At 44.5% G+C, this 23,441-nt stretch overlaps 3 protein-coding genes across 6 annotated transcripts; 1 reads left to right on the plus strand and 2 right to left on the minus strand.

Annotated features, from left to right (window-relative positions):
• Nucleotides 1-12: 12 nt before the first annotated feature.
• mrpl14 (mitochondrial ribosomal protein L14) lies at nt 13-3,928 on the plus strand. Its single transcript, XM_028988344.1, has 3 exons — nt 13-189; nt 420-495; nt 2,815-3,928. Exons 2-3 carry the CDS (start codon nt 425-427, stop codon nt 3,179-3,181), a joined length of 438 nt encoding a protein of 145 aa, XP_028844177.1. The 5' UTR covers nt 13-189; nt 420-424; the 3' UTR covers nt 3,182-3,928.
• A 13-nt stretch (nt 3,929-3,941) lies between these two features.
• Nucleotides 3,942-14,522, minus strand: capn1a (calpain 1, (mu/I) large subunit a). 4 transcript variants are annotated; one of them, XM_028988340.1, is made up of 23 exons: nt 14,389-14,522; nt 12,687-12,714; nt 11,461-11,746; nt 10,047-10,116; nt 9,468-9,586; nt 9,210-9,343; nt 8,962-9,130; nt 8,520-8,603; nt 8,347-8,432; nt 8,146-8,220; nt 7,684-7,844; nt 7,392-7,561; nt 6,713-6,724; nt 6,180-6,391; nt 6,069-6,108; nt 5,918-5,983; nt 5,731-5,788; nt 5,561-5,625; nt 5,398-5,466; nt 5,243-5,321; nt 5,032-5,145; nt 4,408-4,466; nt 3,942-4,301 (listed from the first exon to the last, which is right to left on the minus strand). In XM_028988340.1, exons 3-23 carry the CDS (start codon nt 11,704-11,706, stop codon nt 4,275-4,277), a joined length of 2,115 nt encoding a protein of 704 aa, XP_028844173.1. In that variant the 5' UTR covers nt 11,707-11,746; nt 12,687-12,714; nt 14,389-14,522; the 3' UTR covers nt 3,942-4,274. The 4 variants fall into 4 exon arrangements, with proteins under 4 accessions (XP_028844173.1, XP_028844171.1, XP_028844172.1 ...); XM_028988338.1 differs by having other exon boundaries at nt 5,731-5,983; XM_028988339.1 differs by lacking the exon at nt 12,687-12,714 and having other exon boundaries at nt 5,731-5,983; nt 14,389-14,517.
• Nucleotides 14,523-14,615: 93 nt separating this feature from the next.
• Nucleotides 14,616-23,388, minus strand: capn2a (calpain 2, (m/II) large subunit a). The gene is made up of 21 exons (XM_028988343.1): nt 23,062-23,388; nt 22,719-22,788; nt 21,714-21,832; nt 20,570-20,703; nt 18,780-18,948; nt 18,617-18,700; nt 18,449-18,534; nt 18,280-18,348; nt 18,028-18,188; nt 17,547-17,716; nt 16,684-16,695; nt 16,379-16,590; nt 16,225-16,261; nt 16,087-16,152; nt 15,910-15,967; nt 15,768-15,832; nt 15,607-15,675; nt 15,429-15,507; nt 15,220-15,336; nt 15,075-15,133; nt 14,616-14,980 (listed from the first exon to the last, which is right to left on the minus strand). The coding sequence occupies exons 1-21, from the start codon at nt 23,296-23,298 to the stop codon at nt 14,957-14,959; spliced, it is 2,097 nt and encodes a 698-aa protein (XP_028844176.1). The 5' UTR covers nt 23,299-23,388; the 3' UTR covers nt 14,616-14,956.
• Between the last annotated feature and the right edge of the window lie 53 nt (nt 23,389-23,441).

The raw sequence follows: 23,441 nt of genomic DNA on the forward strand, positions 1-23,441 counted from the left end.
CAACGCGTGTGTGATTCATGTGCATTGTGCGTTCTAAATGAATATTTCATGCGCTGCGTCGTGTGAACCGTGCAGCGGCACCTGCGGGCCACACGCCGCACCAGTAGATGGCGCCGGAGGACCATCGCGGTTCCGCATCGACTTCCGCCGGGACGGAAGAGACTCGCTGACATTGGGTGCTCGTGTGAGGTGATCCTGGTTGTTTTTTTTCTATTTCTACAAAATAGAACATATTCTAATTGTCTTGCAGATCACGACTAAAGACTCGCGGCTCCTCGGTGGAATGTTTTAGATGTTTTATTGCTATGTTGCATAATCTATCCCCAACTCGGCAATCCAGCACACGCCGAGCTAGCTTCTTCAGTTTTGAGTTTAATTCATAAAATACAACGCTAATTCGTTTGCTGTTTGTTTCGCAGGAACCATGGCCTTCGTGCGATCGACTGGAGTTGTATTTGCAGAGCTGGCGTCAAGCGTGCAGCATCGAACCTTTAGGTAATATAACATTTTACTGATCACTGCTGTTCAATCATTTTCAGTCATTTTGCATAGTGTGAGTGTCACACTGTGCTTCTTTTATATCTAGAAACACAACTTAATTGTCTCTGGGGTTTTTAAAATAGAAATGTTTTCTATTAGAGCCAGTTTTGGAGTTTAATGCACAATATAAGGTGAAACAAAGATCCCAGAATACTGGGTATAAATTATGGTGCACGTGTATATATAAAGGACACACGGCGCATGTGGCAGGGGATCCTGACCATCACGGGCTACAAGCCAACACATCGGTCCTGCAGCCACGACCCCTCCCTCCCAGATGAGCTGAATGAATTCTTTGCACGCTTTGAGGCAGAGATCGGGGAGCCACCGAGGAAAACGACTCCCTCTCCCAACGACCAGGTCCTCTGCCTTTCCACGGGAGACATCAGGATGACCCTCCGCAGAGTCAACATTCCTGGTCTGGTGCTACGGTAGTGTGCTGACCAGCTTGCAGACATCTTCACAGATATCTTCTACACATCGCTGAGTTTAGCCGTGGTACCTACCTGCCTCAAAACCACCAAGATCTTTCCAGTGCCATAGAAGTCAACTGCAGACGCCCTTATCCAGAGCGACTTACAACGCGCTTTCAAGTTACCATCGATGAAGAGATCAATTCTGGTTCACTAGGACCCCAACTATGAATACAATCTTTTTATTCACTCTGCTGTAGGTTCTGTACACAAGTTCGACAATAAGAAAGTTAAAAGTTAATCTAAATATTCTCTAAAGAGGAAGGTCTTGAGCTGTCGTTTGAAAATACTCAGTGACTGAGCTGTTCCGACCTCGAGGGGAAGTTCATTCCACCACCAAGGGGCCAAGATGAAGAAGAGTCTAGATGAATGTTTTCCTTTTACCTTCAGAGATGGAGGGACCAGGCGAGCAGTACAGGAGGTTCTGAGAATACGAGGTGCAGTGCGAGGTGTAATAAGGGCTGTGAGGTAGGATGGTGCTACTCCATGTTTGGCTTTGTAGGCCAGCATCAGTATTTTGAACCTGATGCGTGCAGCTACTGGGAGCCAGTGGAGGGAGCGTAGCAGAGGGGTGGTGTGGGAGAATTTGGGAAGGTTGAAGATCAGTCATGCTGCTGCATTTTGTATGAGTTGTAGAGGTTGGATGGTGCATAGTGGTAGACCAGCTAGAGGGAGTTACAGTAGTCCAGTCTTGAGATTACTAAGGACTGAACCAGTAGTTGGGTGGCCTGGGTTGACAGATAAGGGCGGATTCGTCTGATATTGTAGAAAAGGAATCTACATGAGCGGGAAAGATTGCTGATGTGAGTCGAGAAGGAGAGTTGGTTGTCTATTGTTACTCCAAGGTTGCGGGCTGTTGTAGAAGGAGAGAGCTGTGAGTTGTCCAGGTAAATAGCAAGAACACACTTACACCAGAATGCTGTTTATTGACTTCAGCTCAGCATTCAATACTGTCATCCCTCAGAAACTTGTAATGAAGTTGGACCTGCTGGGAATAAGCTCTCCACTTTGCAGCTGGATCTTGGACTTCCTAACAGACAGGACTCAGTCTGTGTCTATAGGAGATAACACCTCCAAGGTCCTCAGACTGAGCACAGGTTCCCCACAGGGATGCAAAAGGACCAAAGAGATGGTTAGCAACTTCAGGAAGAAACTGACTGTGCCCACCCACTGCACATCGTTGGATCTGCTGTCGATATTGTCAGCAGCATGACGTTCCTGGGTGTCCACATGACAGACCACCTCTCCTGGAACCTCAACACCACCTCCACCACCAAGAAAGCCCAGCAACGTCTGCACTTTCTCAGGAAGCTGAAGAAGGCCCACCTCCCTCCACCCATCCTCTGGTACGGGAACGGCAACATTGCTGCAGCAGATAGTGAAGACAGCAGAGCACATCATCGGGGTTCCACTTCCACCCCCAGCAATCAGTACACCTCCAGCCATCCTGCCTATTTTGCACATGTTTGTCTTATGTTGTGTGTCCTGTTAGAAATGTCCAACATATCCACCTACAAACATCTTACAAGATGTTGTCCTGTTTGTCCTTGTTCAGTGTACATAACAGTTTTACTTTTCTTTTATAGTTCTGTACAGTATTTAAGTTTTAGTTAAAAACACAAATCAAAAACTTATAGAATTGTATGAACTCTGATATTATTTTGATATTCAAAACGAAGCAGCGGTGAAGTCTGGCCCAGGGACAAAGGCAATATAATGGAAAAAATATATAATGGTTGTACTGTTGTATATGTTCTTCGTGGTAAATGGCTAAGAAAATTCTGCATTCTTGCTTTGTCAGCTTGTCAGCGGCCGCAGCAGCCATCCAGAAACTTACCCGGGTTAGGGTGGTGGATAACAGCTCCCTTGGAAACACCCCGTACCATCGCCCACCTAAAGTAATCCACGTGTATAACAAGAAGGGCGTTGGCAAAGTCGGTGACCGGGTGCTGCTGGCGATCAAGGGCCAGAAGAAGAAAGCCCTTATCGTTGGACACAAGATGCCAGGGTCTCGCATGACCCCTCGGTTTGACTCTAACAATGTGGTTTTGATTGAGGACAATGGGAATCCCACTGGCACTAGAATCAAGGTCCCCTTACCAACACACTTGCGAAAAATGGAAGGAGAGTATTCCAAACTGTTAGCCATTGCGCAGAGGTTTGTGTAGCAAAATGTGGTTACATTTAATGGACTTTTTTTTTTTTTTTTTTTTTTTTGGAATCGGAAACATGCTAATTTACATAAATTTTTCATAATTTGGCCAGTGATGTTACTCTTGAAAATAAATGTGCATTAGTACATCAAAACGTTTATAATTACTGTCCAGACCGGGCACCATTTTCAGAGACGTAGTCCAGAACGCGACTTGAAGCCCAAGCTTAATTTTTAGACAACGTGACATGAGTGTTTGGATTTTGGTTCATACAATGGTTCCTCAGAATCTCTGGGGTAGTAACATGTCATCTGTATTACCCCAGAGGACTTTTAAAAACCCACAGTTTAAAAACATGACAGTGTATTCCTTTGTGATGGACCAAAGCTCAGGGTGAGGGTTGCTCCAGGAAGGGCATAAGTCATGAAACGTTGTGAATTGTGTGGACAGCCTGCTTCTGTAGCAACCCCTAACAGGAGCAGCTAAAGAAGGAAGATTAGGGGAAAAACCCTAAGGGAGGTATCAGTTTTGTAAAAATGCTGGCAAATTGATCCAATTTTGGATCTTGGCTGAAAAAAAAGACCAAGTGTATGATAATTGGATGTGATTTCATTATTACATCAAATGGAGCTTTCATGACCAGGACTGAGGTTTCAATTCAATAAACGGTATGAATTGAATTTAGTTCATTAAGTAGGAAGGGAACTCCACATGACAGTTCTCTTCAAATATACAAATAAAAAAGAAAGACAGCATCAGAAATACAATACTGCGGTTCTTTCCAAATCCACAGCTTTATTGTTATTAAAAAAAAAATAAAAACACATAAGTGTATGCTCTGGACCATACACCTGTAACACATTTAACATTCACAAGAGCACAATCATGCTGAAAGCTAAGGCATATTCTACATAAACATGCTGAGTGTGTGTATGTTTGGGCTATATGTGCCTAGGCTGACGTTCCACAGTTCCAAGTGCACTGGATTATGTGGAGGTGCGGATGCGAATGCGAATGCTGGGCTTGGGCTTCGTTGGTGAGGCACTTCAGCAGGCCACTCTGGTTTTGAACTTCCGCTTTGTTTGTTCCTCTATGGCGTTGGTCCAGTTCAGCCACACATTGTAATAAACAACCACTAATGCCAAAAAAAGAGAACAATGGAGTAAAGGTTATCAGGGCCATGTAGTTGATATGTTGGCAGAAGAAACTAGTATATTTAATAGTGTATTTAAAAAAAAAACCTCTGTCATATTCATCTCAGCCACACCAGTTCCATCTTTGTTCATCTGATCGAAATATCCTAAATGGGGAAAACACACATTAAAAACATCTACAATACCTGATTTATTTAGACTAGTCAGGCATCACATTATGACCACAGACTCCACTAGACCCAGGTCAAGTCAACGCTTCAAACTATTTTTTGGTGTTCCTCAAACCATGCTGTGGTGTAGCATGGTGCATTGTCCTTCTGAAAAAGAACACTGCCACTAGGGAATACTGTTTGCATGTAGGGGTGGACTTGTTCAGCAACGTTTAGGTAGGTGCTACATGTCAAAGTAACATTCACAAGAACGCAGGAACCAAGATTCCCCATGTATACATCGCCCTCTTCCCACGATGCATCCTGATGCCATGTCTTCACACCCCAATAAACCTTGGCTCCTTTTGTAGGATCACTGCAGATCACCTCCCACTATAGTTGCAGTGCTGGAGATTCTGTGACCCTTTTGGTCCTTATTGATCAATTTCAAGGACAAAATGTTCACTTTTTGCCTAATGTATGTCTGTGCTCTTAATGATGTGGCTGGCTGGTGTATATTAACGATGGAACTGGACCATCGTTAGCGCTGCAGAGCACGTACTGAACATGGCCTCCAGCTTGACCAGGCAGCAGATGAAGTTATCAAAGTCGATGATCTCATTCTCTGAATAGCGGGCCACCAAGATCTGGTTCAGTTTGTTGTTGAGCTTGAAGCCTGAGGAAGAAAAGCACCACTTTGAACTGTTTGTCCTATGTAATCTGAGATGGTATATTCAGACTTACAAAAAAAAAGGAAATAAATACAAACGTACCTGCATCTTCCACAGCAAGGCGCATTTCATATGCGCTCATGGCCCCGGACTTATCAAGATCAAACTGCCTGAAGGTACCCTACATAAAACGTTACCATAAAGCCAATTTTAAAAAGATCACTGCACCATTTGAACTGTAATGTGTCTCTTCTTACCAGCCACCTTCTGATTTTATTCCATAGAATCTGAAATTCCACCAGGCCCAGACGGGCACTGCCATCTTTCTGGATTTAATCAAGTCAAAGGAATCATCAACATATCTCATCACCGCTCTTCAGCAAGCCTTCTCAGTTACAATGAAATGGCTCCAAAGGATACATCCATGAGGTTAACCATGGTCCTGCAGCAATCCACGCTGAAGCCATCGGTCTTAAGGTCCTTGTCTGAAAGAGGCGAGAACACCATCCAACTTGGAAACAAGTTAACCTCACACATTGAGAATATTCTGTGGATTAACATTTATCTGAAGATGCAATGGCAGGACTCACGTCGAGATACAACTCTGTTGAGAATAGTCTGGAGCTCACGGACTGATATCTCCATGTCCTGAAACAGGAATGTGGTTAGATCTAGAGGCGATTCTTCATACTGGCTCATTAGGGTCACAAAATATGTTTGTGTGTGTGTGTGTGTGTGTGTGTGTGTGTGTGTGTGTATATATTGAAAGTAACCAGCCTCTCCAGCCAGTTGGGCAAACATGGACTTGAAGGAATCGTCAATGTCATCTTCTGTGATTTCCTCCTGTGAAACCAGTGAAATGGATTAAGAGGATGAGATCACACACCTCATGTTTGTGAAGTAGCAGTGAGATGAAGACGTTTCTCACCTCATCACCCAAGTCTGCTGAGATCTCGTCATCCAACTCACTGGCGCATGAACACACAATTAGTACTTCATAATGTGGATAATATGTACACACACACACCTTCACACTCACGTGGTCTCAGACTGCTTCTCAGTGAAGACCCGCAGCACAAAGTCGGCTTCCTTGCTGGGCTCGAAGGTGGAGGGCACGATGAGGTACTCCCCCGGGGGCAGGCGAAGGCGAGTGCTCACCTCGCGCAGGTTGATGAAGGTCTCGGAGCGTGCACACGAGGAGTTCGTCAGGAAGAAGTTCTTCTTCAGGTGCACGTTCTGACAGCCCCTGAACTGCAGTTAGGAAGATGGACTCTTCACTGCCACAGGTCTCCATACTTTATTACAGAGCTTCTCATCTCCAGTCGTAAGAACCTGCTGTCCTGCACAGTTTCAGGTTGTCACCATTCACCTGATCAGATCGGAAACTGTGCAGTGCTGTAGGTTCCCCAGAGTAGGAGATGAGAGGAAGCGAGTGCAAACTTCTTCATTTCAGGTACTTTTGATGTTCTTCCACTCATATATTATCATGGTGTGAAACAGATTGATCACGTGCATCTAAGTCATGAAAATTATTGTTTCATAAAAACCTAAACTGGGGGCATCAGTCCATACCTCCTCAGGAATCTGGGGAAGAGAAATAAGGAACTTTACAATCCTATAAACAAATACATTCTAAAAGTTTGTTTCTTATCCGTAAATGTAATAGTCTTACTAAAGTGAAGGTCCTTTTTTCCTTGGCACTATGTATGTTATATATTTGGCCAGATTCACTAATGTCACATTCACTAGTTCACCCATCACAATGCTAGAATTAAAGTGCTGATTATCTGCATGCTGGCGTTGCTAGTAGGCGTGGTCACATTTGTGATGTCGTCTGACATACCCTGTTGTCAAGGGATATAAGGAGAGGAAAGGGAGAAGGGGAGGCGATAGAGGCTGCTGGGCGTGTGACGTATTGACAGGAGGGGGTTTCATTTGTCTAGAATGAGGAAGTATGGTGTGTGACAGCTGTCAATCATGCCTACAGGGTCCTCCATTTTTTATTAAAACAGTATTATTTATGGGTGTCAGAAATAATTTCACACCAAAAAGGGCTGGGTGTGCAGTTAGATCCATGTCTCTCACATACAGATAACTAGCTAGCAGTAATCAGGTGATTTCTGTAAATCCTGATGACTGTCACATTAGTGAACAAGCCTCAAACGCTACGTCTTAGATGGTGCTGGGAAAATTGACCCCCTGGTGTTGGTATTTAATATGAAACAGGGATGTTCGGGAACATTCTTGCCACCTCGTAGATGGCGAAGCCGATGGTGTGCATGTCCTGGCCTTGCTTCCGGTAGCGCCGCCGGTCCTTCTGCATCAGTGCCACCAGGAAGCTGCAGGCCACCTCATCATCATCAGGGTCATCGTCCTCCTCCAGCAGAGTGATCTTGTACTGAGGGTTTATCCAGAATGTGTCTGCAGGACAAGAACCAAAAAACATCTGTAGTCAGAGTACGCCTCCTGCTGGACAGTCTAGTAAAATGCATAATTTCTGAATATTCTGTAGTTTTTATGTGTGTGGCAGGTTAATTACTCACTAGGATGGTTCCTGCAGCCACCAGCAGTACTGCCCCTCCTCCAGGAACCTTGATAGGTGATGTTGCTCCAGAACCCGACATCGTCTTCGCTCAGAGCGTCCGGCGTCAAATTACAGATTTCCAGCCGTGAGAACTGACGCAAAAACTCGTTAAAGGACATCCTGTTGACAGATGACCATCGAAGATGTACAAAAAAACATTACCTCACAAATGACTTAGAACTCATTATTACCCACTGAAATAAACACCTCTCAGTAGAAATCGGTAGGATTCAAAGAAGAATGGTGCTGCCAGTGCTGCCAGTACACTGCTTGTATGCACCATTTACACTAATACATTTTTTTCTTGAATATTATAATTTTCTTTCTAAGCAATTTATTAATCTCATAGAAAGAACTCAACCTCCATTGCTTGAACTTGATAAAAAACCATGTACAGAAAACAATAATGTTAAAATCTCACCAAAACTCGCCATCCTCCATCTTCAGATGCAAGTCCTCTCTCTCCGATGGATCAATCTCATCCCACTCAGGTGAGCTGGGCAGGACCGTGGAGAATGGATCGTGTTACTACGTCATGTTTCAGGCCACTTATTGCCTTACAGGTTTATTATGATGAGAAAGATGTTACACAAGAAACCATTTCATTCATGTCGACACTCACTTGTCACTCCAGGCCCCCGTCCATTCAACCTGTCCCCAAGGATTCCTGATCCGGATCAGCTTCTCCATGCATCCCCTGAACTCCACCTACCAGAGGGGAGACAACGTCTACACACACGAACACTACACAAATGCAAAACACACACACACACTGACAGAAACAGAGTGATGAACCTGTTTAAGGCCGGTGACTGAGTATGCATGGCCCTTCACCAGCTTCTTGAAGGTCACAGCTTCCATGTCAAAGGCACTGGTGATCTGCCAAAAAATAACGTCTTCCCCATCAAAATAAATCTGTATTTTTTACCAGATGTTATGCATGTTTGTAACCGATAGTCTCTGTTGGCTGTGGGAAAATGAGTTCCATTTTCTGAATCAAAATCTGAAACATTATTGAGCTTTGTTTCAAATGAATTAAAATACATTTACATGTTGAAAACCACCCAATCTGACAATGCTGCTCATATTAGGCAGATATTATTGTCCTGATGCAGCCAGCCTAGTAAGAGTGTATCTAGTCAGAGCTGTGCTATAGTAATAATATTCTGTGTTCTGGCCTGGAGATCTGGAGTGTGTATTATTGTGGGATGTGAAAGGATTAATGGTCGAGCCTCACATCGATAGAGCAGCCCAGCAGAGAGCCTCTGTCCAGAGCTCTGCTGATGATGCGGTACAGGTCCTTGGGAGGCCGTCGGAGCTCATACATCTCCGACACACCACCAGTAAAATCCTCAAAGCCCTCTGTGGTGCTTCCTCCGGACAGGGCCTCATATGAGCCGTTGAGCCTGTGAACAGTGAAACCCTCTGATGAGGTTCCTACAGACATCGTAACTGGGCATGTGCAGTGAGCAAAACGTCATGTACTTGGCATAAGCTTTTTCGATCAGGGCGCTCCAGAATTCGTTGCCCTCAGCAGAGTGGACAAACATGAGCTCCCCATTTTTCACAGGCAGTCGGTCATCGATGACAACATCCACCCACTCTCCAAACTGCCAGAACTGGAAATCAAGGAAACAGAAATCAGGTCTGGCTGTTTACAGGGTTAATCTGACCTGAAGCTCTCCAACTTTTCTCTCTCTATCCTTAGTGAACAGAGGCACGAGGAGATTCGGGCGACACTACCTGGAAGTGGAAAATGCCAGCATAGTCGTCCTGGAAGCTCTGGCCATGAGGGACGACGCGGTGAAGAATCTTCTCATTCAGAGTCAGTGAAGCGATGGCTGCCAACAGCCAGCAGTCCCCTGAGAACAGAGGGAGAATGAGGGCGGTGCAGCTCGGCGGTGCAATACCTCCCATACCCAGCAGAGGGACCTGGGGGGCAGCAGGCTTACAGTGAAGGCCACAGCAAGGCCACACTGTTTACTATAGTAATAACCTCACAACGAGTGGAATTTTCCACACTCCCGGAGCTGTTTGGATAAAGCGTGCAACCTACGAATCTGCAGAAATGTGTGGTGGGCAGTGAAAGAATGATATCTTTCGCGATCTTCATGTTTGCTTTACTTCAGAACACGGGATGAATGAGCAGCAGTGAATTTCTTCCACATGACTCAGTCCAGTCCCGCCCAGGCAGTTATTCAGACCACAAGCGCTTCTCTGAGTCAGTCTGGGAAGCCCTCTATAGAGCCCTCAGCTACAGTGTGTGTTAACATGCCACATTACCGTTAAGTGCTCATGACACTAGATGCTAAATTAACTCACCAAGAGCTCCCTGGCAGATATCTGTTCGTGTGGCTCCACCCAAAATGAACTGGGGGTCATCTATAAGTTCCTGAATGAATGGAGGAGTGAACAAAATAACATCATTTGAATAAATAAACATGGTCATAAATCAGGGGTGAGCATAGTGCTAATGCATGGAAGCACTTTACTCAAAGGGGTTAAGTGGCAGCCATTAAGCAGCGTCAAAGCGCTGCAACTCAGTATAATGTGTTACAGTGGGGTTTTAATGGTGACTACAGTGGGTATGGAGGAGGAGACAGGAACAGCTGTAGAGGAGCAGCCCCTCCCACACTGGGCCTTGAAGGGGAGTTGCTGCTATGACTAGACTCAATGGCACGCGCTGGTCAACCCTGCAAATTCCAGCACCAACAAACTGAGCACAAGAGCATACCGACCCTACCATTCCATTCTTCAACATGCCAGATCCTGTCAGAAAGCGTACTATAAACATAAACACAATCTCATAAATTCTGTCTATTGACGTTTGACCTTTTCACCATATTTTTAATATGTGCTAGCATCTCAAAGGAAAAAACTTCTACCTTGAATCTATTTGTTAAACTAATAAGATATACACTGCTCAGAAAAATAAAGAGAACACTTAAACACAATGTTACTACAAGTCAATTACACTTCTGTGATAGAACTGTCCACTTAGGAAGCAGCACTGATTGACAATCAGGGAGCAGCGAGTGGGGACGGTGCTTTGCTTGGTGGCACCTCAGTGGCACATTGGCGGTTCGGGATTCGAGCCAGCAACCTTCTGATTACGGGCCTGCTTCCTTAACCGCTAGGCCAAGACATCCCCAATAAAGGAGTGGTTTTGCAGGTGGTGACCACAGACATGTCTCAGGTCATACAGGCACGTAGAGGCCACACACACTACTGAGCTGCACTTGTTTGAAGGACATTACATCAAAGTTGGATCAGCCTGTAGTGTGTTTTTCCACTTTAACTTTGAATGTGGCTCCAAATCCAGACCTCCATGGGTTGATCAATTTGATTTCCATCGATAATTTTTGTGTGATTTTGTTGTTGGCACATTCAACTATTAAAACATTAATTCATTCATTAAAATGTTTATAACTAATATATTTTAGAATTATTTCGTTTCATAACTTTGTTTACTGGAATTAGAGCATGAGCAATAACCATATTCTCAAGAGGTTACAAAAGAAAACAGCTCAAACAATCCACAATCTAGGCCCCTTCATTTCTGAGCAGTGTATTTATTCTATATTACATATATATATTTGCTCTGTATTATGGTAATTTTTTACACATACAGCAGTCATGCTGTTGAAGTGAAATGATGTGAAGGATCGATGTGAATGTACCACCAGAATCTGGATATTTTTATGGGTTGTATGGACTGAAATGCTCTCTCTCTCACCGTGGGTCTCAGCCACTCCACATCGCGGGTTTTGGAGGTGTAGGGTGCCAGCTCCTTAAAGCCCAGGGACTGGGGTTCGGCGGGGAAACAAGGATCCTCGAACAGGCAGCCCGTCTCCAAACACTCCTGCCTCAGCGCCTCGTAGTCTTGATTGAGGAAGGGCGCCGCCTGCTCTTTGGTGCCCATGCCCTCTGCCTTCAGCCTGTTGGCATAGACGTGCGCGGAGATCCCTCCGTAGGAAAACATGCTGGCGCCGATACAGATACAAGAAGACACTCCTTCAGCCCTGAAGGAGACAAGCGGGGTATAAATAGCACAGCGGGCTCAAAGGTGGCACACAGGCAGGGCTGCCTTATCAGTCACCCACACATCCACACTGCCCGGTATCCCACTCGCTAAGCGCAGCGGCCCAGACACGCTTCATCACGAAACACAGATTTTCATGCATGGAAATATGAAGGCCACGGTTCGCGGTGAAGGAGTCCATTACAACACCCACGAACGTCAACTAAGGCAGAATGTTTCATATTTGAGGCTCTTCAAAACTTCTGCCGTGATGACAGTATTTCACGCGGTCACATTTCCAACAGTGGTGAAAGAGTTCCCGTGTTGAAAACGTCACTCGTGTTTATGATCGTCTCATTATGCTGCTGCTGCTCCTGATGATGATGAAGGTCTCTCATTAAGAATACTACTAGACCCTTCAAAATCCCCTTCATTATGCTCAACATGCAGTAAGTGTTGAAACGTTTGAATGTGCATTTTCTTTAATTTGCAAAAACTGATCATTGATTATTTCAATTACTGTTTGAGTCACCAGGCAGCCTATGACAGTTGCTTGAACTGATGGATGCTGACTGGACCGTCTTGAGAATTATACAGTGTTGGTGAAAAAGTGAAAGTGAAGTGATTGTCATTGTGAAACACTGCAGCACAGCATATGGTGACACAACAAAATGTGTCCTTTTCCGCTTCCTTAACTGCTAGGATACCACTGCCCTGAGCATGATTGTAGTATGGTAATACGAGCATGATGGTAATATGGATGTGGGTGGAGTCGCGTTAGTGGACATTAGTGTCTTTACCGATCATGACCAACATGCTGTTTTCCATTGTTTCCTATAAGATGGACCTTTAAGATGATTAGGTTGTGAAATTTACTTAACTGTTAAGGAAGGGTGGGTGCTCTACACAAGATAAATGATAAAAGGACAGTCAAACAGTACCTGGGAACGTCTGTGGATGACGTGGGGGCTTTAAAGAGGAAAAGAAGAGATCAATTTATTGACATCTCCATTGAAAACACACACAAACAGATGGAACCCTTTTTTCTAATCCGAGAAAGACTTCTATCCCCTCAATGCCTGGAAAAAGGACTGTTTGCAGGACGGATGTGAAGGCGTGTCACTCCTCCAATAAGCAGAGATCTGCAGGAAAGCTGAGCGAGCGTCTGGTGCGCCGTGGAGCCCACCAGGCTGCAGTGGGTCAATATTCTTTTTTTCCCTCATTTGTGCAATTGTTGCGGCCCCAGAGCGAGCTGGAGCTGCTGTTGAGCTAATTGCATGTTAAAAGCTCCGCGCCAAGCTGCTCTTCAAGCTGCTGCAGGACCAGCCGCGAATGAATGATGCAAACTGACATCTCAAAACAAAGCGATCAAAAATTCATGTGCCACCAGCAGTTTTGCAGCAAAGGTCAAAAAACTCCTTTTATTTGTTCTCATTTCCAGGGTACAGCCTTCAGTTGTTGTCTTGCATAATTTATGGTAAATAATAGAATATTTGTACCACTGGGCCTACAGATCACTTTAATAAAGTCAAGTATCAACATGAAGGAGTCTAGACTATGAAGATGTAGATTAATAACTGAATCATTGAACTGGGAACATTTTTGCTGGCTCAGGCCAGAACACAGGGCATGAAAGCCTTACAGATTTCTTTCATGCTGTAAACCAAACCACTCACATAATCATTAATGGAGAAACACATTAACATTTCATATTATTTGCTCCTGTGGGCCTGTTGTGAAGGGGAGGGGCGTGAAATCATGAACAGCTTAGTAGGCCGGAGAGAGCCCCTCGAAAAGAAAGGTTGCCATAGAAATCCTGAAATCGCTGCTGAACTTTTTGGGCCAGCAGACAATGACCATGTGTTGAAACTGTACGACCGGTGAAAAACCTAATGCATCCCAGTGTCCAGTGTCTCGCACACACTGACAACACATATTCACAGCGGCCCTGCGCGTAACTGGCTGTTAGTACGTTCCTGAGTGGACATAATCCACTGATTCGGTCCAACCGAAGCAGTGTTGACACTGATAAAGCAGCAGGTCAGAAAATGGGCGTCCATATGCACCAGCATGCCAGACAGGCCATCAGCATAATAAATTCTATTACAGCACCACAATGCACACAGAGGCAGCAGATCAATGACTACTTCATATAAGTAAACGACTCCTTCAGCCACATTATATATTAAAGATATTACAATATATTAGTTATAAACATAGACATCGCTATAAGACAGTTTGATGTTAGAATCAGGTTTCACCCAGAATAATTCTTAGATTCTATATTTAGAGGCATAAAAATCTGGAGGTACAATGCTGGATCGCTGCATTAATCTCAAAATGAATTTGCTAAATCATAATAATAATAAAAAAGTTTAAATTCGCATTTGTTCTAAATCTGTCTTGTCAATTGATGAGCTCTTTGTTCATTGCCATTTTACTTGGCATTTTATTTGAAGCGTTTAACAGCGTCCCTCACTCGCGCACAGAACTTAATTCAATTAACGACCAGCCGCGGCGCGTTGGAGCAGCGTGACGTCACCGAAGAGTAAATCAGAGTGGCGGACGTCGCTGTGCCGCTGTCGCGCCGTTATACAACGACCAGAGCCGTTCGTCGCAGCGACGAACTCTGCGTCGACTCACCGCTCCACCGGGTCCGGACACGGCGCGGTACGCTGCGGGCGACTCCTGGTCGGGATTAAATCTCGGGTCGGGCGGAAAGTGCTAATCGCGCGGACCCCACACGCACAAGCACCGAACTGCGGCGCCGGAGCCCCGCCCAGTGGGAGGAGCCAGCGGGCCGCTGTCTTTAAACGCTCCTCCACCTCTCAAAATAACAGTCCAGAAATAAGGAAGAGATACAAAAAAGGTTTTAAAATTGCACTGGCTTTAATCCACATGTAATATAAACATTTAAACATTCATACAAATAGAAATTATATATTTTGGTATGTTGAAGTTTAAAATAAGCATTAAAAAGTGCCCTGCTGTTAAAAATCAGGTGATAGGCCATAGGCTGGTCCTAATGAAAGTAAGAAGGCACTCTTACAGGATATAATTCTAAAATGCCTGTATTAATATCCATGCCATTAGGGGTCTAATGTTACAAGACTTTAGCATTTAAAGTTTTTTTAATATTACACCCTGTATAAGTGCTCTGTACTTCTTACTTTCTTAAAAATGCATGTTCAGACACACAGCTTTGATGCCTCTAGATCATGACAATTGTCAGCCACTGCAAAATAAAAAATACAGAAAAAAGCATTTATGGAACATCATGACTTCAAATACATTTCACACAAATTTCTGAGCATAGCATTTAATGTTACCTGGATGAAATTAAGTTCAATTTGTCCTTTTCCGTCAATGTCCAACTTCTTGAACACCTCTGAGAAAGGGAGAAAACTGGTTAGAATATCAGCACTAAAACCGCACATTCTTAAACACTTGCAGAAAAAGAAGATGTCTTCTTACTGAACATCATTTCCAAGCGTATCAGACAGGCCACAAAGTTGTCAAAGTCAATAGTCATGTCAGCTTCTCCAAAACGGGCCACCAAAATCTGGTGAATACAGCTGTTCAAAGTGAACCCTGCACAAACACGTAGTTCATTTAAATCAGATGCACTGTGGTAAAGACACAGTAAGGTGAGATTTGCACAGAGGTTGCATGTTGTACTGCACCTGCTTCTTTCAAAGCCATGCGCATCTCTGGTGTACTCATAGTTCCCGAGCCGTCCATGTCGTTCTTCTTGTAGATGGCCTATGGGAGAAAAGTAAATATGCAAAAGTGGCTCAGCAATCCATTAATTGTCGCCAGTGTGGAATTAAATGAAGCCGTTATTTGTATGGAAGAGCTCACCAAGTATTTCTGGACTTTCTTCCATAGCAAGGCGAACTCTCCCAGGCCGAGCTTGCCATTCCCACTGTCCTACTTAAGAGTCAAGGCCTGTACGCCTGTAAGCGCTCACTGGAATGAAATTTGTAACGATCCAGCATAAACAGACCTTTTGGGAAGGATACATCCATGAGATTTACCATGATCTTGCAGGTATCGAGGCTGAAGCCATCTGTTTTGATGTCTGTTCCTGTTAGAAATGAGAAATGAGCATCACTGACTACCAAGACTGTGAAGGAATGTTGGAGGAGGGGTAAATGTACTCACGTTTGGAAACCACTTTATTAAAAATGGTCTGCAGTTCTGTTGCTGAGATCTCCATGTCCTTAAAGAATCACAACAAACATTCTGCACTGAAATATAATGATAAAATAATATAATAGAAAATGCTCTTAGCAAAACAAATATATATACGTGTATATATATATATATATACACACGTACATCTCCTGCAAGCTTGGTAAACAAGCCTCTGAATGAGGGATCAACTTCATCCTCAGAAACCACTTCCTGTTGAGGAAGAAACAGCGTTAGCCTTCACACCAGTAAAGAACAACACGGGGTACAGGATGGAGCTCTTACATCATCCAGCTCTGCCTCCACAGGGTCGTCACAGGTCCTGAAAAAGGAACAACCACACCACTGCCACTGTCACCGGTTCTGTTCTCATTCATGTTCATTCATCCCTCTGAGTAGAAATGTGTGAAATCAGGAGAAAAGGGCCTAAAGCACTTACTGCATCTCGGACTGCTTCTCGGAGAACACGCGCACGCAGAAGTCCGCGTTCTTGTGTGGCTCGAACGTGGACGGGACTATGAGGTACTCCCCGGGGGGCAGCTTGAAGCGGCTGCTGACCTCGCGCAGGTTGATGAAGGTGTCCGAGCGAGCCTTCTGGGCATGGGTCAGGAAGTAGTTCTTGTCCAGGTGCACCTCAGTCTGCCCATGGAACTGCAAGAAGCCAAGGGGGTGCAAGAAATCTGTCCATGAGAAGTTACGCTCTTTGTTGTTGCTTTGACGAGCTCAATAAAGGTGTATACTCACCTGAGGAGGAACCTGGAAATAAAAATAAAAAAACGATCATTAGCGAATTAATAACACAAAATCCTTGGAATGGTGTAGCAGACAGCGGATGCATGTACACACTCGCCTATGAACCAGAAGACCCAAAATCCCACATACTACCATTGTGTCCCTGAGCAAGACACTTAACCCTAAGTTGCTCCAGGGGGGGACTGTCCCTGTAACTACTGATTGTAAGTCGCTCTGGATAAGGGCGTCTGATAAATGCTGTAAATGGGAAATAAGGTCACAATAAACTATTGGAAAGCAGGAAACTGAGAATGCATTTGAAAAAATGATTTTCTGTTTTCTGACATAAGAGATTTATATGTGGCATATTACACCACATTATACTTAAGCACTCTTTTTAGGCTTTTAGTTGTCAAAATTCTCAAAATTGACCACTCATCACAACTTAGTTACTAGACCAACAGTAATACATACAGAACATACAGAGCTAGAACCATACAAACAGTACTTTTAAGCTTTTCTGTACCTAAGCTAAACGTGGGCAAGTATGTACAAGTATAAGTAATACATTTCAATTTGTATACCTTCTACAGGAAGTGTTCTAAATAAAATGAATGTATATGTTTTTTATTTACAATCAGAACAGTTATATAGGTATCAGAACACAGTTATGGAGCTCTTTTAATGTTATTTTGTTATCATAGCCTCCTGACTTGATGTTACTTTATGGCTACATCCTGGCCACAGAACACAGAAATGTTTACTGCTAAACCACGGAATGTGAGCCTTGGGCCACATGCATGTGGTATGTAATAAGAAACAGGTTTGGAGACTGGTGTAGGTTGGAGGTTAGCAGGCAGATGAGACCCTCTTACCTCATAAATGGCATATCCAATGGTGTGCATGTCTTCTCCAACCTTCCTCATTTGGCGCCGGTTCTTCTGGATCAGGCCGACCACGATGCTGCATCCAACCTCATTGTCATCTGGGTCGTCATCCTCCTCATTCAGCTTGATCTTGAACTGGGGGTTCATCCAAAACGTGTCTACAGGAAAAATTTAATAACCTCTTTTATTGGCATGACCTAAAATCTAAACATAATGTGCATTTTTTACCCTTGAGGGCTTATTTGCTCCAAAAACAGAAAATCCCTGTATATGTTGATTTGAATTGGGCACAGACAGTGAACGACATGCAATGACTGTCTACAGTCAATATAGAGTTCATGGTGGCTTATGGAATATATAAACAATGCAATGCTGAGGAAGCTTGGGCGAGGCTGCGGGGGCCTGTGGGTGAGCCTAATTAGACGTGCTTAATCAGCAGGTTAGGTCTTGTCTGAAGCCAGACACTTACAGGGGTTGTTCCTGCAGCCCCCGGCAGTGGAACCTCTCCTCCAACTGCCATCGAATTTTGACACACTCCAGTGCTTGACCGAGTCAGATGACAAAGTGTCCGGTGTCAGTGTGCAAATTTCCAGCCGGGAATAATGCCTGATGAAGTCGGTGTATGACATCCTAGTGACAACAAAAGCACGCATAGGATCATCAGGGGTGCATACAATTCTATGTGCAATGTTACAGCAAACGTTTGGAATGTTCACAGTACCAGAACTCTCCATCGTCAGCCTTCACATTCTCACGATCTGAAGGATCAACAGAGTTCCACTCAGAGGAGCTACAGGAAACACAAAAAAAGACAGGGTCAACTCTGGCCACAGAATGTGACATAAACCTAACTTTGTTCAAGCAAAATCGTGTTCCATAAGGTGTCTTACCTGTCACTCCAGGCTCCTGTCCACTCAACCTGTCCCCAAGGGTTACGCACCCGGACCAGCTTTTCTTTTCGTCCTCGGTAGTTCACCTGAAATCAACACTGATTCAGAGGACAAGGCCAGAAGCAGCAATTTTTAGTAACCTCAATACAATAACCACAGAAAAAGAACCTCGATTGCTCCAGTGAGAGAGTAGGCATGACCCTTCACCAGCTTCTGGTTGGTGATGGCTTCAGAGTCGGCAGCACTGGCGATCTGCAGTGAACAGAACAGTCCTTTAGTCAATATGCGACATGCCCCCACGCCTTTAAAGGCAAGCAGTAACAGTGCGTACGTCTATGGAACAGCCCAGCAGGGCCCCCGACTCCAGAGCCTTCCTGATGATCTGGAACAAGTTGGGTGGTGCTGTCCTTAGCTCATAGCTTTCGGCAATGCCTCCAGTGAAGTCCTCGAAGCCCTCAGTGGTGGAGCCTCCTGACAGGGCCTCATAGCATCCGTTTACTCTGCAAGTGACGATAAACCAGTGAATTCTAACTGGAAGAGAAATATGTTTTGTCTTGCAAATTTTAAGAGAAACCAACGCTCTGATCATTTATAGATTTGCGTGTCATGCTTGGGCCCTAGCACCCAACCCCTGCCACTGGCATTATGGAATCAGTGTACTTTTTTGTGGTGTTTAATGCGTTCACCAGTTTGAGCCTGTCATGTCTCAATTCAGGGATCAGACAAAGGGTTTTTTTCAAAGTTAGAACAAAGTACAAACAACTTCAATAGAGCATCAACTTTGTGTACCTGGAGTAACATGTGATTTTACTTATTTTTCCCCTTTAACTCCTATTAGGAGTAACTAGGGCTAGCTATGGAGTTAATTTGCACAAAAGGAAAAAAACATTCACAAGAGACAAATGTACTGTACTGGTCGTCACACCACACCTTTATAGATATATGGAAGGTTACAAAAGTCCTCGTTATCTTTGAGAGGAAAATAATTAAAAGTGTTTTCCTTGGCTGACATTCCCTTTGTACATATAGCCATAAATTAAGGGATAAAAACACACTGTCAATGATTCATTGGATCAATTTATCTCACTGCAGGGAAAGGAGGACGTATTTGAAAGGATAGGCCACTTATGTCTCAGATGATAGATACCATCCCTAATTTCTACACAGAGTCTATGGTAATATATAATTATTTACACAGCTCAAAAAAATAAAGGAACAATGAAAACACAATGTATCTCAAAGTCAATCACACTTCTGTGAAATCAAATTGTCCACTTAGGAAGCAACACTGACAATCAATTTCACATGCTGCAATTGAAATAGTGGTTGCTCATCCAGGATGACATATCAATTCGTACTGTTAGCGTAGTGTCCAGATCATGGAGGCACTACCAGATGACAGGCAATTACATCAGGAGACTTGGAAAGGTCTGTAGGATCTGCAAGAAGAACCCAGCAACAGGACCGCTAACTCCACTTTTGTGCAAGGAGGAACAGGAGGAGCACTGCCAGAGGAGCACTGCCAGAGCCCAGCAAAATGACCAATTGAGCACATCTGGAACATCATGTCTCGCTCCATCCACCAACCCCATGTTGCTCCACAGACTGTCCAGGAGTCGGCGGATGCTTTAGTCCGGAGAGACTTAGGGGAGAAATCCCTCAGGAGACCATCCGCCACCACATCAGGAGCATGCCCAGGCATTGTAGGGAGCCCACACACACTACTGAGCCGAGTTGACTTATTTAAGGATTACAAAGTTGGATCAGCCAGTAGTGTGTTTTTCCACTTTAAAGTTTGAGTGTGACTCCAAATCCAGACCTCCATGGGTTTATAAATTTGATTTCCATCGATAATTTTTGTGTGATTTTGTTGTCAGCACCTTCAAGTATGTAAAGAACAAAGTAAAGAAAGAATATTTCATTTATTCAGATCTAGGGTGTCTTATTTTTGAGTTGCCTTTATTTTTTTGACCAGTATATTTATATATTTATAAGGTTATTGAAAAATGGAAAAACAGAGTTAGGCCAAATGACAGTCTCACAGAAGAAAATCCATGTAGATCTAGGTTAAAAAAATTTTAGATACTTTTTTTTGTTAGATAAGGATCTCTGTGCACTTACTTAGCATAAGCCTTCTCCAGCAGGGCGCTCCAGAACTCAGAGCCCTCCACTGAGTGGACAAACAGCAGCTCTCCATCTCTGGTTGGCAGACGGTCGTCAATCACTACATCCACCCACTCTCCGAACTGCCAGAACTGGAAGATTAATTAAAAATTGGAGATCCTCTAATGACTATAATTTGAGGCGGGGAGCACAAAACACAGCCTGGGGCACATTCAGGCAGACAAAGGCCTACAAACCTGTGGGAATGTGCCCACGATTTCAATCACATCAGCAGTGGGATGAAATGGAACACGAATTGAGAACACGCAATGGAGGATATGTCATTTGAGGAAAACAAAATCAGTGGCACAAACACAAGAACAGCCCTTCCTGCGGGACTGGTGGTGTTCCTCTATTCTGACTCAGCCTGACTTCCTATCCCATCGTACAATTTCCATTTGCCACGCCTAAAAAAAAAAAAAACACTGCATGCAGAAACAAATGAAAAAGAATGACAGTCAGCTGTGTGACTAATCTCATCCACAGGCAATGATTCAAACTATATCTTTATTATTAAAGCCCAACATTGGACTAATGTTTGCAGCCCACAGTAATCACAGTCTTTCCGACTGTAGCATGAACCAACCATAAACTTAAAATTGATCAAAAAAGACTTTTATTTCATTTTATTGCTATAAGAACACAAATAAGCACACAGAGCATGTGGGGCAGTGGTGGCCTAGCGGTTAAGGAAGCGGCCCAGTAATCAGAAGGTTGCCGGTTTGAATCCCGATCCGCCAAGGTGCCACTGAGCAAAGCACTGTCCCCACACACTGCTCCCCGGGCGCCACACTGTCATGGCTGCCCACTGCTCACTCAAGGCGATGGGTTAAATGCAGAGGACAAATTTCACTGTGTGCACCGTGTGCTGTGCTGCTGTGTATCACAAGTGACAATCACTTCACTTTCACTTTCATGTTCCTTGACGAGCTTAGTGAGTTGAGCTATTATTACTATTATTATCATTGTACATTAGATTAGTTACATGTGAATAGAGGGCCTTAGCTACTTTTGTGCTTATAGCAACCATTATAGCCACACAAATCTTTAAAACAATACAATTTCACATATTATATTATTTATATCTTTCCTTCATTGCTACCTGGAAGTGGAAAATGCCTGCATAGTTGGTCCCAAAGCCTTGATCTGAAGGCACCACCCTGGCCAAAACGTCCTCATTGAGGGTCAGGGAGGCGATAGCTGCCAAGAGCCAGCAGTCACCTGAGGAAAGATACAACAGTTTATGATTCATGGTGCATTCCGTGCATTCAGAGCTTTTCAGCCGTTTAAATTACAAACCACACAGCAGACTGGTCTCCACAGAGCTCTCTTTCAGTGGAGAACAGGTTCTGTCAGTGCCTCCCCAGCCCACGCAAGATCCCAAACACTCACTGACTCTTGAAAAATACGTTGAAGTGAAGAAACAAAAAAAGAAAGCCGACTATCGGTGACCAAATGACAATTTCCAGCTAAGTAATCTTTAAAGAACTCAAAACCCAGACAAGAAAAGAACATGGACTGCTGGCGAGATCATGTCATCTAATGTGGTATAAATATCATCAGGCTCTTCCTCCACCCGCTGGAATGGAAGGCTTCTGCTTTCTGCCCCTTTTCGGTTTCACTCTACATACTAGTTCCTGGATCGTACAATCATTGCCATCCTCCAGCACAATGTTCCAGAAAAAATGTTCCTGTTCTGGTTGTGTGTTCTAGACGACTGGACCGGCCTGCTGTGTTTCCCAGCACATGTACAGGAGGTGAAGAGACCTTCTCGCCCACTCTGAACTTGAACCTGTCATCGCCTGCCTTTTAACACAGGGCACGATCTGAACAAACATGAGAGAAGTAACGTGGTCGCTGTGGAAACACACCAGAGGATCACAAAGGCTCCTGTGGTGTGTAAATGATGAGGAGGGACGTCGATCCAGGCACATTAAAAACCCGATCCAGCCGGACCAGTACAGGGGCTTGTCCGGTTACGAGGCTGCTACCTGTGGTTTTAACCCGTCTCTACATTCATCTTTAAAACCGCGTTACATTTTCCCCACCTTAGTTTTTTTGTATTATTATTTCTGATTGAACCAAACGTGAACCTGGTCATACTAACCTAAGCTTCCTTGGCAAATATCCGTTCTTGTTGCTCCTCCGACGATGAACTGAGGGTTGGAAGTCAGTTCCTGCAGACACACAGAAAGAAGCTGGTTTTACCCAGAAGCCATCTTATTGAGTGGCCTCACCAGCTCCCAGCGATGTTTTACAGCCTGTTTTACAGGGCTGGGACCTTACAACAGTTCAGAGCTTTTGGGCAAAGTTAATACGGAAACTCCCAGAGCTATGAGCCATGTTTCTGTATCCCAGTGTATGGCCACGCCCATCTCAGAGAAAATTACTGTCCAGAATAAATAAATAAATAAATAAACTATTTATGTTATTACGGCTTTACAACGTACCCCTGGCCTTTTCCACTGCACGCCGCGGGTTTTGGAGGAGCGGGGTCCCAGCTCGTTGAAGCCCAGAGACTCCGGCGCGGCGGGGAACGCGGGGTCCGCGAACAGCGTCCCGCGGCTCAGGCACTCGGCGCGCAGCGCCTCGAAGCTCTGGTTCTGGTACTTGACCGCGTTGGCGTTGGAGCCGAAGCCCGCGGCCAGAGCCCTCTTCCTGGCGAGTGTGGACGCCACGCCGGACATTGTACGTGGCGGAGACGGAGTCGGGAGTTCGGGGGAATGTGGCTGGGGAAAAGTTGCGGTCCCTCTCCGCCCCTGGCTTTCGCCTCCTCTCAGGCGTGGCCTGGCACCATCACCATTATTATCGTCATCGTCGGGCAACACGT

The sequence above is a fragment of the Denticeps clupeoides genome, chromosome 8 (genome assembly GCF_900700375.1).
Source record: "Denticeps clupeoides chromosome 8, fDenClu1.1, whole genome shotgun sequence".
Classification (NCBI taxonomy): Eukaryota; Metazoa; Chordata; class Actinopteri; order Clupeiformes; family Denticipitidae; genus Denticeps; species Denticeps clupeoides.

What these genes read in the sequence shown, in the direction of transcription:
- mrpl14 (XM_028988344.1), top strand. Translation starts at nt 425, where the DNA reads ATGGCCTTCGTGCGATCGACTGGAGTTGTATTTGCAGAGCTGGCGTCA. An exon ending in GTGCAGCATCGAACCTTTAG is followed by an intron (nt 496 to 2,814) that starts GTAATATAACAT and finishes TTGCTTTGTCAG; the next exon opens with CTTGTCAGCGGCCGCAGCAG.
- capn1a (XM_028988338.1), bottom strand. Translation starts at nt 11,706, where the DNA reads ATGTTTTCCTACGGAGGGATCTCCGCGCACGTCTATGCCAACAGGCTG. An exon ending in TGGCTGCAGGAACCATCCTA is followed by an intron (nt 7,562 to 7,683) that starts GTGAGTAATTAA and finishes CTTGTCCTGCAG; the next exon opens with ACACATTCTGGATAAACCCT. An exon ending in CAAGCTGGAGGCCATGTTCA is followed by an intron (nt 4,467 to 5,031) that starts GTACGTGCTCTG and finishes TTCCCCATTTAG; the next exon opens with GATATTTCGATCAGATGAAC.
- capn2a (XM_028988343.1), bottom strand. Translation starts at nt 23,298, where the DNA reads ATGTCCGGCGTGGCGTCCACACTCGCCAGGAAGAGGGCTCTGGCCGCG. An exon ending in GAGAAGCAGTCCGAGATGCA is followed by an intron (nt 16,262 to 16,378) that starts GTAAGTGCTTTA and finishes TTCCTTTTTCAG; the next exon opens with GACCTGTGACGACCCTGTGG. An exon ending in TAATAAAGTGGTTTCCAAAC is followed by an intron (nt 15,833 to 15,909) that starts GTGAGTACATTT and finishes CATTTCTAACAG; the next exon opens with GAACAGACATCAAAACAGAT.